Raw genomic sequence first — 14,855 nt, 5'->3', positions numbered from 1 at the left:
ACACCATATGATGTCATGCTCAGCATATAAAACTAGGGGGGAAGTTGACAGGGGGCCATTCCTCAGGGACTGGGTGGGCATCAGGTGGGTGGTGATAAGTAATTGTTTTCATTTGCATCACTTGTCTTCCTTGGGTTTTATTTTTCTTTTCTCTCTTGTGGTTATTTTTTCCTCACAAATCATTATTCGTGTTGTTATTATTATTTCTTTTTAATTATTAAACTGCCTTTATCTCAACCCACAAGTTTTCTCACTTTTACCCTTCCAATTCTCTCCCCCATCCCATGGTGGGCGTGGAATCAGCAAGTGGCTGTGTGAGGCTTAGTTTCGAGGCAGGGTTAAACCACAAGAGTTAAATACAATTGTAAATATGAGTGTCTCAGTAGCAAGAAGTCAAGAGAAATACTGAAGGAAACTTCTACCATGTATGACATGGGCTGTAAAAAATCTGAAAATCTTCTTTTCTTAATGATGCAAAAATATAATTTTCAGTTCTGTTTTATCCTACAAGCAGACCTTGATCTGGCCCTGATGAAAGGCTAGATTTTTGACACCCCAGATTTCCTAACACAGCATGTTGTTGAGAACCCCAGTTTAGATAGAAAGCAATACTTGAGCAAGTTTTAGCAGAAGCTCCTTGAAACTGCTCAGGTTTTCAAGTAGTTCTGCCAGAAGATATATATACTGGAGAAAACACAGATGAAGCAGTCTAAACTGCATAATAACTAAATGCAAAACATGTAACAATGTATACTTTATCACTGCCACAGGTCGTATTTACTATGCTGTAAAAAGAAAATACAGAAAAACACCTTCCCTCCAAGAGAGATCATTTGTCTTGCTACAATAATCTTATTTCATCTTGTAACTGGAAACACTGTGCAGCAAGGATGTTTGCTGTATTGTACAAAGAAACAAACCTAGACAAGACTGTTACTTTATCATCCAAAAGAACATCTAGAAGCTATGGATGAAGTTTGAAAATTCTTAGTAAAACTGGCCTGGATTATTTGCAGTGCAAGCCTTCTAAATCATGCAATCTGCTACAATCTAGTCTGTAAGAAGGACGTGATACACCTAAAGCCAGCAAGTTAAATTCTGATATTACATCTTGGATAAATGTGGTGCACTGATGAGTCATGAAACCGTTACTGGAAAACAGCTAATCATTACTGAAGGACTCCACTTGCTTTTTTCAGGGGCCTCCTGACTGGAGATGTCAGGCATGAAAACAGAAGAATCAAACTAAGTAAAATCAGAGAAGACTGACCTTCCACCTGGGTGAAAGAATTAAGAGCATCACAGCACGCTGCTTGGTAGGTAAATGTCAGTTTTATCTTGCTACCTGACAATTCAAGCACTTGAAAAGTATGCAGAAAAACACTGGGATGCAACAACTCTCCCACTGCAAAGGGGCACAACGTTGTTTTTCTCACCAGGAAAAAGACATTACCCAGTCTTCCTTCTCCTACCCAGAGGGAGGGAGAAGACTGCCCCAGGTATTGCTGGGGACACAGTAGCGTGCCGGGATAACTATGCCGTGGGATGAGAGAAGGAAGCAGCCTGACTTCTTGATCCTCATCAGTGCCATATGCAGAATGTGCTGATATGGCATATGAGGAAAAGAGAGGCAAGACAGTGTCTAGCCCCATTCTGAAAAATTAAATACCTTGGAGGAAAATCTTGTCATTTTATCACCACCACCAAGTGTTTTTACCACTCAATGTAGAGAACAACAGCAGTGAAATAGGACAAAGCTTAATTTGGTCTGTAATACTATAACTCACCTTGGTAAAATACAGACCATAATTTCTTAGGAGGGGGATTGTTTTGAACTTTTCTGTTTTTTTGAACTTTACTGTTTGGCTTGCTTAGTAATTTCTTTTTCCCACTGGGGAATCTTCTCTCCGTAATATTAGAATGGGTTTTCATGTCCAAGTAGACCCTGCTGAGTCATTAAAATGCATCTGTATCTTTCACTGTGATCAATGGTACTTTTATGGTGTTTTTTATGAGGTTGTTAAAATGTATTTTAAACACTGTTAAAACCATTTAGAGATAGATGGTGGATTCCTTACTGACAAAATGACCTTCTCCTTCAGACTAAAGTAGCTTTACCCAGAAGAAACCAGAATTTGTGGAGTCTGACAACACAGCTTTGACATAAAAACTTACTGCCTGCAATGGGTGGGGTACAGAAATGACATCATAAAACTTCAAAGCAATGCCAAAAGTTAGATGTAGGAAGAGTGAGTGACACCGCCTAAATTATTATGGACTGTCATAGAGGAGTAAAACTAGTGGAGAAGGCAGGAGACAATGTAACTGCTCTGAAAGGGAATACAGTAAGCAAAGAGAAATAGAGCAGGAGTGGTAACTGGAAGTTTACTGGTTCATTTTCTCCTTTTTTCTACGCAAGGAAGCTGCCAGAAGAATCAAGTTGCCAGAAAACCAGCAGAAAAGTAGAGCAGGGAGAACCAAAGGAAAATAAACAACTGCATGACCACATGAACTAAAAACAGTGAAGAAATGTCATGACAAGTCCAGCAAGATTTTGGCTGGCCATAGCACAGAAACCACATTTAACTATCAGGTGGGGAATAACCTCCTTTTGACCTGCTCACCTGCATCATCTTAGACAATTTGTGTTTCTTCTCTCATATCCACACTTGCTCTTGCCCTGATTCACCAGATAAGCAACGTGCTTTCTTGAGCCATTGAAAGGTATGAGGTCCAATACTGCTCTGTCCAAACAGTTGGGAATGGGCTGTTAAACCACCATTTCCATCAGCCTCACTATTACAGGACAGAGGTAAAGCTTCATATTCAAATGCTGAAGCATTTATGATGGGGCACCCAAACCTGAAAATTGTGAGTACTCTCGAGTCACAGAGAAGGACAGAGACAGAGCTCCACAAAATGAGGTGCTTTTCAAAGCCCATGTTTGTGTTGTCAGCAATTTCATTTCGTTTGTATCTTTAGCCCTAAGTCTTGCAAAAAATTCCTAGCACAGGTGAAAAAAAGTTTTCTAACCTAATCATTGCCGCCTTCTCTCTTCTTTGAAGAGGAAATACTGTATTTTTGCTATGTGATAAATCTGCATTTCTTTATGGTACTGATATTACTTGTGTTCATGAGGTATCTATCAGGTTTGTGTTTCATTGGGCAAGATGCCATTTACAAACTGCAATGATTTAAACCCTGAAACCCCTCCTGGAACTCCTCCTGGAAGCTCATCATGGGTCTTGTTAGAAATACAGCGTTGTAATTCTTTATGTTGGAAAGTATTGTCTCTGAAAAGCATTCCACAAAATGGTTTCTTTTTCTAAAATCTGAAGCTCTTCCCAATTAGCAACTCTGAACTGCTGAATGAAACACGTACAACCAACACAGCTTTAAATGTGCATATTCTTCTGCTACATTTAAAAAGAACTCAAGTAAAGCTGATTCTTAGGCCAGTACATTTCAAGTTTCAAGATAGATCAGTATGGCCTAGGTGGGTATTTCAGACAGACACTGTTTCCTAGATGGAAGTTAAAAATTGCAGAAAACTACTTTGCAAATTCCATAAAGGCTGGCTTGACTATAAAATCTGATGTAAGGACATGCCCGTAAGTATGCACATTTTTCATTCTGTTTTAATTAACGTGATGCTATAATGTCTCTTCAAAGACAGGCACTGTTGTCGCTATGAGTTCCTTTGGGATCAAGCCTGTCCTTAGAGTCACCATTGTCAGTGCATTTGGCTGGCCCACAGTTGGAGGACTTATGTTTCACTGTAATTTCTTCCAAAACATTCAGAAAAGGCTCTCAGTCTCTCTTTCTCGTTAGCTTGATGGAAAGAGCATGTCTTCAGGCAGCTATTTAAAATTCCAGTCAAATGGCACTACTGAAAGCTGTTCTTTCATACACAAGGTCAAAATTATTCGATATGGTAAAAAATTATATAAGGCTTATGTCACTGGGAATGAAGCACACATTATGCCCTTGTATTTTCATTACACTTTAAAAGTATTTGTTTTCACCATTTGCAGCCTGAGAGAGCTTGCAGTTTAGTGAACTTGCATCTCCATATTGTACAAACCTCCATCCGTTTAATTCCTCCAACTCCTCGTCCACCATAGTAGGAAGCATCCACTGTAGGCCATTTCTTGGTTGGCAAGGGGTCTTGTTCTTCTTCCTGTTATTAAATTTAAAAAACATTTAGTTTAAAAATATACTTTTTTCTTCACTCAACTATGTGTCTTTTTAGTATATTTCACTAGAGTTCACAGAGGCTAAGTTTTCCCATGTTAAGTGTGAGAGATCAGATATTCCAGTTCCCCAAGTTTTTACCGATTTCCAAACAAAATCTGGTCATGTTCGGAAATATTTTTATTGTTTTGCACAGGAAAAGCATTTTTGGTGACCATTAGGGAAGTCCAAATGGGGAATCCAACTGTGTGTTCCACTGACCATCATTCCTTTTCTTCATCCTTTTCCTTTCCACTAATGAAAATATGCAAAATGTACACAAAGAAAAGAATTTGCAGTGGCTTCTCCTACAGAATGTAGAATGCCTTCAAAGAGCCAGATCATCAGCCCTACTCATTTGGATTCAGCCGGCGCTGTTCAGCAGATCTGCAGATAAAAGTTACACAGCTGATCACCACTTCCTGAGCCAACCTTTGTCAAAATCACTCTTGGCTGTCTCAGCTCAATGAAGTGCACATTACCATGGACTTAACTGTCAGAGCACACTTGAATACTTGGCTAAATCAAGACCCAGGGGCAAAAATACTGAAGACACCAGAAGATCCTCTAGTGCATTATTGCCCATGAGGGAGAAAAATTTCCTTATAAGGGTTTTTTAGTGTCTGGAATGCCAAAGCTGAGACAAAATGCTGTTTAAGTTGTACATGAATCTTTAGACTGTTACACAGAAGCTATTCAGTCTTTCTGGTTTTACTGCAGAATGCGAAAAATAATGTTCAGCTATCTTGAGATAAAGCCCCTAAATATTTCTGTGAATTTGGGCTTAAGTGGCTTAATTCATGCCACACTGAGATCACTGAGACAGAACAGAGATTTGGACTTTGTCCATCCCACTCTCAGCTTAAGGCTTCCCACAGGGCAGTTCTTTCTTCTTCAGCAGCTCGGACAGAGACAGATTCACAGAACACAGGAAAGCACAGAGGAGTGGTATTGTGTAACGAATGCAATGAGCAGAGCACCATCATACCCTACCTCTTTTGGAGGTGGCGGAGGTGGAGGTGGATCTTTGATGACCTGAAAAAGCCAAACAAATAAAAGCATAAGGAATTGCACTGGCAGCATCCAAAAGCCAACAGAAAATTTTAAAAGTGAACTGTTTCTATCTGGCCTGCCCACATCTGGTTGCAAATTGGCAAGCGCTGCTGCTGAGTCCCTTGGGTATCGATTATCGAGGCCTTCTGGAAATTAACACCATCCGTCTGATAGAAAATAACATCAATTGACTGGCAGACACTCTTTGGGGAGACATGTCTGCCACTTTGCTTCCTGACCGGATAAGACTTAGTCATTCTGAGTAATAGCCAGTGATGAAATCCTATAGCGTTAATTAGCAAGCCTGGAAGGAAAAGCATCCCAAGGTTTATGTGAGATCTTGTATAATCATGGGCTAAGATGCCTGCTTCCTTATCCCATGCTGCTAGATAATTTCTAGCCCAAAGAAAAGTGTGAAATGGCTTCTGGTAGCTCAGGCTTCACCTCTAGATGTGCAGATCGTTCCCACAGATCTCGCATATCAGATCTCATAATTTAAGTACAGAGCTTCTTCACTGTTGAGTGTGGAGTGCCTGCAAGTGAGAGTTAAATTCACAAGGCTTCTTAAACTGTTTCCAAATAAGGCCCACTCTTGGGATAATTCACTGACACCTATATTTAAACCTCTACCTACAGTTTCTTCCTCTTTTCTTTCTCGCATACATTTTGAAAATCTCAGGGAGTTCCCTGCTACTGACAAGAGTCCACTGAACAGTACAGGGAGAGGAAGAGGAAGGCAGTAAGCCTCTTCAGTGATTAAAATGAAAACTGAATGCACAGGTGTTCTTCCACAAGAAAAACAGGTTTGTAAGCTAAAATGAAGTACTTCTGTGATATCAAGTCATTTTTTATGCTTGAATATTGTATAGAAATGACTAAAAAATACCCCATTAATATAAAGGAGTATGTTTCTGCTATGCCTTAGTAGTATACAAACATAACCAAAATTGTCCATAATGGCAAACACCTATATCTCCAAATACAGAATTAAGTACTTTAATTGAAGTATGTATTATTTTATTCGCCACATGCTATTAATTATAGTACTTCCATTTACTCTACCACTGCCTATAAATAATCTGTCATTGCACAGATGTATAGCATCATATATAGAAGAAACATTATTTTTTTATTAATAATCAAGAGTTTTCCTTCTTGATTTACACTTCAAGTCACATTGCCACCAAGATAGTTATGAGTTACTGTGTAAATAAGCTATGGACTTTTATCACTGGATACAGCAATTATATAAAATCAGAGAAATAAGTTACTGCACCCTTGGAAATGTTTTTACCCAGCAGTTCAGTTTTAAGATACTGAATTGTTCATCAAGCAAGCTTAGGGTACTTTGAGTGGATTGGAAAGTCAACTATGTTTTTTATCCAGGCACTCCTTTGCCGGTATGATGTTGCAAAAACATGCCCAAAATTACTTTTCTTTACATGTTTCTGAATATTTTTTATTCCCACCCCTAAGGAATTTTCAGAAGACAACAGAAATCAATTATTTAATTATTTAATTAGTGAAACATTCCTGAGAACCAGACTGAACTTACTGCCCTGACTTTACAGAAACAACACCATAAAAGGATCATGGGACAGATTCTGAGAGATACTTGGGCGCAGAGCAAGATTTTCCAGAGCATTAAGATACTTCATTCTCTCTGAAAGCAACTAAAAGACTAGAAACAGTAAAACAGTACTTTCAGTATACTGAGGGTCACCTTATCTTACTTAATTCTCATTCTTATTTCCCTTTTGCCTGTCTCTAATGATTATCTCAAAAAAATGTATTTTGTTGCCAAGACTACAAGCTGCACAGAGGGGAAAGGCCTAGCTAGGTTTTGGATTTATATGAATATATATTAAACAGTATTATCACTCCGCTTTCTATAGTTCTACAATTCTTAAGTCTTGCAGTCTCTCCCAGGCAAAGACAATTGTGTGTAGTACACTTACTTCTGATGCATGCTAGAGTTCACTTGGGCCCTTACACTTATTGATATTTACAGAATCAAAATTTCTACCCCAGGGAATGGAGAAAAACCCTACTTGTTGACCCTACTGTGCTTCAAAAGTCACGCATCAATGACAGTTTTTGTTTGACTCCCTGAGCAAAGGATCTAATCCTATGCCAGCTGCTAAACTCCCTGAAGTTATAGGATAAACTTGATTTGAAGCTAACCAATACATTAATTAGCTGCTATTTCTAATAGCTTCAGAAAATGAAACTTCTTTTAAATGTGACAGTGGTGTGAGAAAATAATCTGCTTTGAGTAGCAGATACTCACCCCTGCTGACAGAAGTGGAATGTAAATGCCTGCATCCTTATGTTTCCACAGGGTCCTCACACACACACTCTCATGTGCAGGCACACAAAGATTATTTTCAGTCTGGTGTGGTATTTCAAGTGAAATCACTAGAAAGCCATTTTTAAAACAGAGAAAATCAAGGACCCCATGCAGTTTTGGCAAAAAACAATGCAAATGTAGCATGAAACTGCACATACTGAAGATCACAATATTGCAAATTTACTTTTTCTGAATTTGATTCAGATTGTTTAAATACAGAAGACTTTTAATAATGCTGCTGTCTTATTAGCCTTATGTAGAGATGAATTACTTCCTAAATTTATTTTGTTTTGGTTTATTATCATTAACACCAGGCAAGGCTGCATCTCATTTATTTAGCTGCAAAGAATAGACACTTAAGTTTGAAGGAGAGACGATTTCTTAAAAAAAAAAAAAAAAAAAAAAAAAAGTTAGTTGCTTCAGGCAACAGTCCCTTTGATCTGCTCATTAACACTTTTCAAATGTTCACATGATGTGGGCATTAGGAAATGTCAGCACCAGAGCCTGAAGCCAGCTTGATGCGATCATATGTTCTGATATTGAGGAAAGAGTGAAAGAACTGTCAACAGTAAACTGCTTTTTTTTTTTTTAAAAAAAAAAAAAAAGCAGGGAGTGGGGGGGAGGGAAAGAAGAAAAAGGAGTCCCCAACCCCAGCCTGTAAGTGTACATGGACCTCATAGCAAAGTACATTGTCAAGACTGAGTCCTAGCAAGGATGAAGCAGAGTTCCCAAACCACATGAAACTCACCACACTGCCCATAGGTGACAGGGATTACAGGCTCATGTGGCTGTGAGCACTCATTCTGTTCTGCCCACACCACCTTTTGCCTCTCTGTCTTTCATTGAATTCTGAAGCATGGACTGCTTACAAGGTGTGAGGGCTGCTGCTTTCTTCCTTGCTCCTGGTTCTTTGCCCCATGAAACCAGATGCTCCATTCTACCAGGGAAGTGGACTCAGAGGAAGAGGTGGTCCTGCCTGGCCCTGATACTCTGCCTGTCTTGTCAAGGACTCTGACACCAAAGCACACAAGTACTTAACCAGAAGCAGCAATAAGACATACTGTGAGAACCTCAGATGCAAGACAGAAGGAATAGAATGGAGGCACAATATAATGATCTGAGGAAAAAGACGTCAAAACAAAAAGAAAGGAAATCAGTATTTGGTAAGTGGTTCAGTACAAAAGTACGTGTGTTTGGAACTCAGTATTGTTGTGGCAATGCGTCCTAAAATTAGGCTTTCTTTTTAAAGAAACAAATAATATCTGTGAGAGGTGGGAGGAAACAACAGAGGGCACTAACATTTGAAGTGCTGTAGTTTTATTGTTCCCATAAGAAATCAGGCTGCTTCTTAGTAAAAACAGCTCAAAACAGTAATCTACAGCTCAAAACTTCCCTAGAAATAGCCAATTACTCATGTACTATATGCACTATATCCAGAAAAGGTGCTCAGGGTAAGTTACTGTCCCTTAAAGTAAACATCAGGGAGGAAGAGACTTAAGCACAAGGTGAATCGGAACGGAGGGATATTTTCTCAGGACTCAGCACAGCTCTCTGTGGAGATGTAGCTCAACATAGGAGGTTAGCCCAGACAGAACCCTGCCTTAATGCCACAGAGCATCTTCAGCACCCAAGCTAGTATCTTTGCTCTGCAATTCATTACAAAGGGTATCTATTTTAGTTTAATTGGGTGCTAGCTTAGGTATCCCTCCAGAGCTCTGCAGGATGCACTGATGTGCTCCTGTAAGGTAAACTGAACTCCTTTCACATAGGCATAGGGTGGTGCAGCTAAGGTTTTACTATATTATACTGGCATAGCTACCAAAAGGTCTGGAAATTAATATTATAGATCTGTATATTTGACTTGTTTTTAATGTAGGACATTGACATTAAAAAAATCCAGAAAGCATCTTACTTGTCATTATAGAGTCAACACTAGAAAGATAATTCCTGCTTTCAAGGGACTGAGATACTGCAATAACTCTTTACTGTAATGAAAGGAAAAGGCATAGTAGATGAACTTTACTATGCCATGGGAACTGACCACCGACAAGCACTGACTTCTGAACACTGACCAATGTGAAGAGTATTTTAATTTTTTTCATTGGGTTGTACATGTGTAAACCTGATGCTGCAAAACAAATCCACTTGGCAAACAATTAAAACTTCATTTGCAAGTGAATATGATGCAGTTGATTGCACTTCCAACTGTAAAAGACTGTTTCTGGGCTAACATAAATTAGTGGTGCATGGATTATGTTCTGACTCATATTCAGCTAGTGACAAAAAACAGTTTTAGTGAAGTAATTCATTCTAAGAGCTCTGACGAACTAAAGAAACATTAGGTTTACTGATACCAGTCAATTCAAAGATAAGTCTGCTTGTCTTGGAAAACAAACAAACAAACAAACAAAAACACAACTTGAAAAGTCAGGGAAAGGACAAAAGAAAAGCAGCTGTTTTCAGCATAGCAACTTTTGATTATGATGATGATCCCCTTCAACAGCTGTGAAAGAGTAGTGAAACAACTCATTAGAAAGTCAGGAGTTCCTTATTAAGAATCCTGGAATCCTGTGGATGCCTGTAAGTAGCTGACAGCAGCCATTGAAAAAAAATATTACCTCGCTTCACATAAGGATTTAAGTTGTATTTTACATGCTTATTTTTAAAATAACCAGGTATTGAAACAAAAATTGTTTGCTTTTCTTCCAGTCTGTTGCAATATATTTCCTTCATGTCCTCCATCTCCCCCTCACTCTGCCTCAGATGACAGATCTATGTGAAATGCCTAGCTGTAGCCTGTTTCTATAGATAGAAAGTGTAGAAACTAAGAAGTCTGAAGGCAGTCTATGAATCAATGTTATCCAATTATTTTAAAATAAGAAAACAGGAGGCAATTTAAAAACCTCAACACACGAGGAGATGGAAGGAGAGCTAGTGAAACAGCATTGCTGACTGCTGCTAGAAGGATAAAGAGTGTACCCAGATGAAAAGAGATCCAATGAGTGTAAGGGATTATTCAGACAATAAGGGATTTCCAACTTGATAGCCTATAATGGACTACAGATTCCAGTTTTCGCAACAGTACTTTTGAAATGGTCCTTGATTTCAAGATAACATCTGCATACCATTATGGCCAACAACTTTCAAATAATGGAAAAAAGGCTTTTATCAAAGATTTCACAGAAATATAACACATCTGCTCACTCAGTAGAAAGCCAGTGAGCAGCACACTAGCATGCTGATGCTGGTTCACGTGTATGCAGGTCTCTGAAAGCCAGTACTTCTAAGAGTGCAGTCCATGGTATTGAAGCTGGTCTCTTCTTCCATTTATTAAGCATTACTAACAAAGAAAAAATTCCTCAACAGATGGCTTATGTCACATGTAGCTCTCATGTTACTTAACCTATTTCCTATAGTATCTGTGTTTCTCAACTTGGTATGAGTTATAAACCTGAGTCACACATCCAGTTACTTGTTCTAATAGTCCTTACTCACCACTTTGCAGCAGAGGGGCCAGAACCACCAGAGTAGACCGAGTGCTGCCAACAATAACAGCACAAGAACAGCAATAAGTGCTGCTATTCCACTAGACTGCGAAGAAAGCAGAAAGATAATGTCAGTGGATATTGCAAATAATTGCTGCCTCATTTTCCTACTCACCCCAAAACGGCCTCCTACTGACTGATACAAATCCCAATCAAATTGTTCCTACTCGTCAGATTCTGTTCTTGCTAAGAGATAAACTCCTCACAGAAGATCCCAAAGGGTATCTTAGCCAAACCCATATTTGGCACAAGTTCAGTGATTCCCTCCATTTTAAGTCTCCTCAGTTTGATGAGTTATGCAGAAGGTTAGCTAGGACACTTCAGCAGGAGCTGCGTATCACAATGAATGATGTATCAACACTAAGAAGAGGAGGAGGTGATAGAATGCTATTCATGTTTCTCCTTCCCCTATGTATTCTTGGGCCTGCAAATCTCAGGTATTCTGAGGGACTGAACAGCAGTACTGATGGACGTATTCAACTGGAAATGAGAGAACTCTGAAAACTACTTTATTCTGCCTTCCTGTAAACCTACATTCAAATTAAGTCATTCAGTCAGGGGAAACAGGCCCAATTTGCCCCAGTGCAAGCCAGGATTATTTCTGCTCAAGTTACTGGGTTGATTGTTAAATTTATATCCTTAAGATAAGAATGAGGCCTAGCTTGAAGAAAAGACAGGCTACATTAACTGCTAAGAAATGAGCTATTAGACAGGGAAAGTCTTCTCCCATGTCTGTGGATGAGAGGTGTCCTTCTCCTCACATGAGGACACAGGTCAGTATGGATTGGTGGGTGGGTGGAATCTTAAGGAATCTTTAATAACAATACATATTTTCTAGTCAGGTGTTCATGCTTATGGCACATACATCTGGGGCATTCTCACTGCACAGATTATAGCACACTAAATCCCTGTAGTATTGCTATTTGAGCCTGAAGCCACTATTCTAAGAAATTCTAAATGACTGTTACTGTTTCCAGCAATACTGCTTTTAATGAAGAAATGAGCAGCCCATCTCCCACCACCTCAAACCCACGTCCTGTAGATGCTTTTATTCTTACACTTGGTATTCTGTGCTGCTTTGCTGGTTTAGAGCAACACTGAGAAAAATGCAATGGGGACCTTATGAAAAGAAAAGTTATTCAGACTTAAACAGTGGAGAAAGGGGGGACATCCAGGTAATCACTGGAGTATAGTGCAATTCTGTCAAAGTGACAAAATTTGTACTGGAGATATACCAATACAAATGAAAGGTGCAACAGCTTTATTCAGCATATATGTAGATGCAACAAGGCATACACATTTACAAGAGACAGGTAATATGCATGCCTTGGTGCCTGGATGAAATGTATTTTTTTGTTTGTTTTCACTGCAGCAATGTGTGTTTGCTAGGGGAGGCTGGAACTTTTAACTCTTACATACTGACTAGCCATCAGCCGCTCAGCTTATATGAATTAGTGGAACGATTCTAGGAGTGACCCATTTTTTGCAGTTGCCCATCTGCTACTATGGAAACAGCAGTCTCCTTGTATAGAGCTGTCTTTGCTGCAACATGTATGAAAGGCAAAAATAAAAAAAAATACCAGAAGTACTACTGTTTTTCCTGTCAATGCACATCTGTACTCCTTCTGTTTCCTGTTAGTGAAAACTTTTGACCACAGAAAAGCACTTTAAGAATACAGCAGAGGGAAGACAGGCTTACTCACAATTTAGTATGATCAGCTTTGCATCAGTGCTTTGTTTTTTACTTATGAGTGCAATCTTAGACATTTTTAAGAGGGCATGGGGACAGACTTTACATGCACTGCTTTCTCACTGGAATGACTTCAGATAACAAGAAAAGCAGTCTGTTAGTCTCCAGCATCCTCCTGTGACTGTTATTACACTTTAAGTTATTACACTGAGGGGCTGGTTCATCATGCTGTGATATAAGATTGAAATGGTTCTGAATGACAGAGGCCCTTAAACAGAGAAATATGATTTGGGTAGCATGTTTCTTTAGCTGTCAATACATACAGGCTCTCTTCCTGAAACAGAAAAGCGGAACTGAGATGATGTTGATTTCTACAGTTACCCAAGTGTTTAGTTTTAAAAAGAATAGAAGAAAATTTTTTTCCTCTTTTAGGTTAATTGCCTACAAACAACAAAAATACTGTTGGAAAAATACATGCTGATGAGCAGAAGGTACTGTTCTGTATGCTTTTATGCCTGACAGGAAAGCTGCACTACAGTCACACTAACACCATATCCCACGTCATTATCCTGGAGAAGCTTGCAGCTCATGGCCTGGATGGGTGTACTCTGCAATGGATAAAGAACTGGCTGGAGGGCTGGGCCCCAAGAGTTGTGATGAACAGAGCCAAATCCAGTTGCCAGACGGTCACTAGTGGTGTTCCCCAGGGCTCAGTTTTTGGGCCAGTTCTGTATAATCTGTTTATCAATGATGTGGATGAGGGGATTGAGTGCATCCTTAGTAAATTTGCAGATTACACAAAATTGGGTGGGAGTGTTGATCTGCTGGAGGGTAGGATGGCCATAGAGAAGGATCTGGACCGCCTGGATCATTGAGCTGAGGCCAATTGTATGAGGTTTAACAAGGCCAAGTGCCAGGTCTTGCACTTTAGTCATAACCACCTCAGGCAGCGCTATAGGCTCAGGGAAGAGTGGCTGGAAAGCTGCCTGGCAGAGAGGGATCTGAGGGTGTTGATGACAGCTGGCTGAATATGAGCCAGCAGTGTGCCCAGGTGGCCACAAAGGCCAACAGCATCCTGGCTTGTATCAGGAATAGTGTGGCCAGCAGGACTAGGGAAGTGACTGTGCTGCTGTACTCGACACTGGTGAGGCCCCACCTTGAATCCTGTGTTCAGTTTTGAGTCCCTCATCATAAGAAGGACATTGAAATACTAGAGAGAGTACAGAGGAGGGCGACGAAGTTGGTGAGGGGCCTGGAGCACAAGTCCGATGAGGAGCGGCTGAGGGAGCTGGGGCTGTTTAGCCTGGAGAAAAGGAGGCTGAGAGGAGACCTTATCACTGTCTACAGCTACCTGAAAGGAGGCTGTAGCATGGAGGATGTTGGTCTCTTTTCCCAAGTTGCAAGTGATAGGACAAGAGGAAATGGCCTCACATTGCACCAGGGGAGGTTTAGAATGGATATTAGGAAAAAATTCTTCACAGAAAGGGTTGTCAGGTATTGGAACAGGTTGCCCAGGGAAGTGGTGGAGTCACCATCCCTGGAGAGGTTTAAAATGTGTTTAGACCAGGTTCTTGGGGACATGGTTTAGTGCTAGAGTTAGGTTAGGTTAGGCTATGGTTGGACTTGATGATCCTCAGGATCTCTTCCAACTGAAACGATTCTATGATTCTAAATGAGACAAGTTTACAGAAACATTGTATTGGTATCCAAGCACAGCACATTTTCAAAACTACATAGTGGCCTTGTGTCTAACTGCAAGAATTTTGACTGTCCTGCCTATGTAATATAGAAGAAATTAACGGACAGCAGAAATGTGAGATTAGAAGTTTTATATATTAAGTTAGAAAAGTCACTGACTGCTTGCTTATGTGGCTTATCCTACGAGCTGCTTTTAACTCTTTCCTATAAGCCTATGATAAAAACATAGGAGGATGACAATATTACTACCTTAACTCTAGGCTTAACTTGGGCACTCTAGCCTGTG

The 14,855-nt window shown here is 39.8% G+C and overlaps 1 protein-coding gene across 1 annotated transcript in view; it reads right to left on the bottom strand.

The window, feature by feature from the left end:
* The window catches only part of ANTXR2 (ANTXR cell adhesion molecule 2), a gene marked incomplete at both ends in the record, with an annotated part of 117,664 nt that overhangs the window by 48,767 nt on the left and 54,042 nt on the right, over positions 1-14,855 (bottom strand). Inside the window, 3 exons of the mRNA XM_080344362.1 lie at positions 4,085-4,180; positions 5,227-5,268; positions 11,132-11,227. Coding sequence (XP_080200488.1) covers positions 4,085-4,180; positions 5,227-5,268; positions 11,132-11,227 — 234 coding nt within the window. The remainder of the gene's footprint in view (positions 1-4,084; positions 4,181-5,226; positions 5,269-11,131; positions 11,228-14,855) is intronic.

Source organism: Nesoenas mayeri (assembly GCF_963082525.1).
Source record: "Nesoenas mayeri genome assembly, chromosome: 4".
Lineage (NCBI taxonomy): Eukaryota > Metazoa > Chordata > Aves > Columbiformes > Columbidae > Nesoenas > Nesoenas mayeri.
The sequence above is the reverse complement of the archived record's forward strand: the minus strand, read 5'-3'. Positions and strand labels throughout refer to the sequence as shown.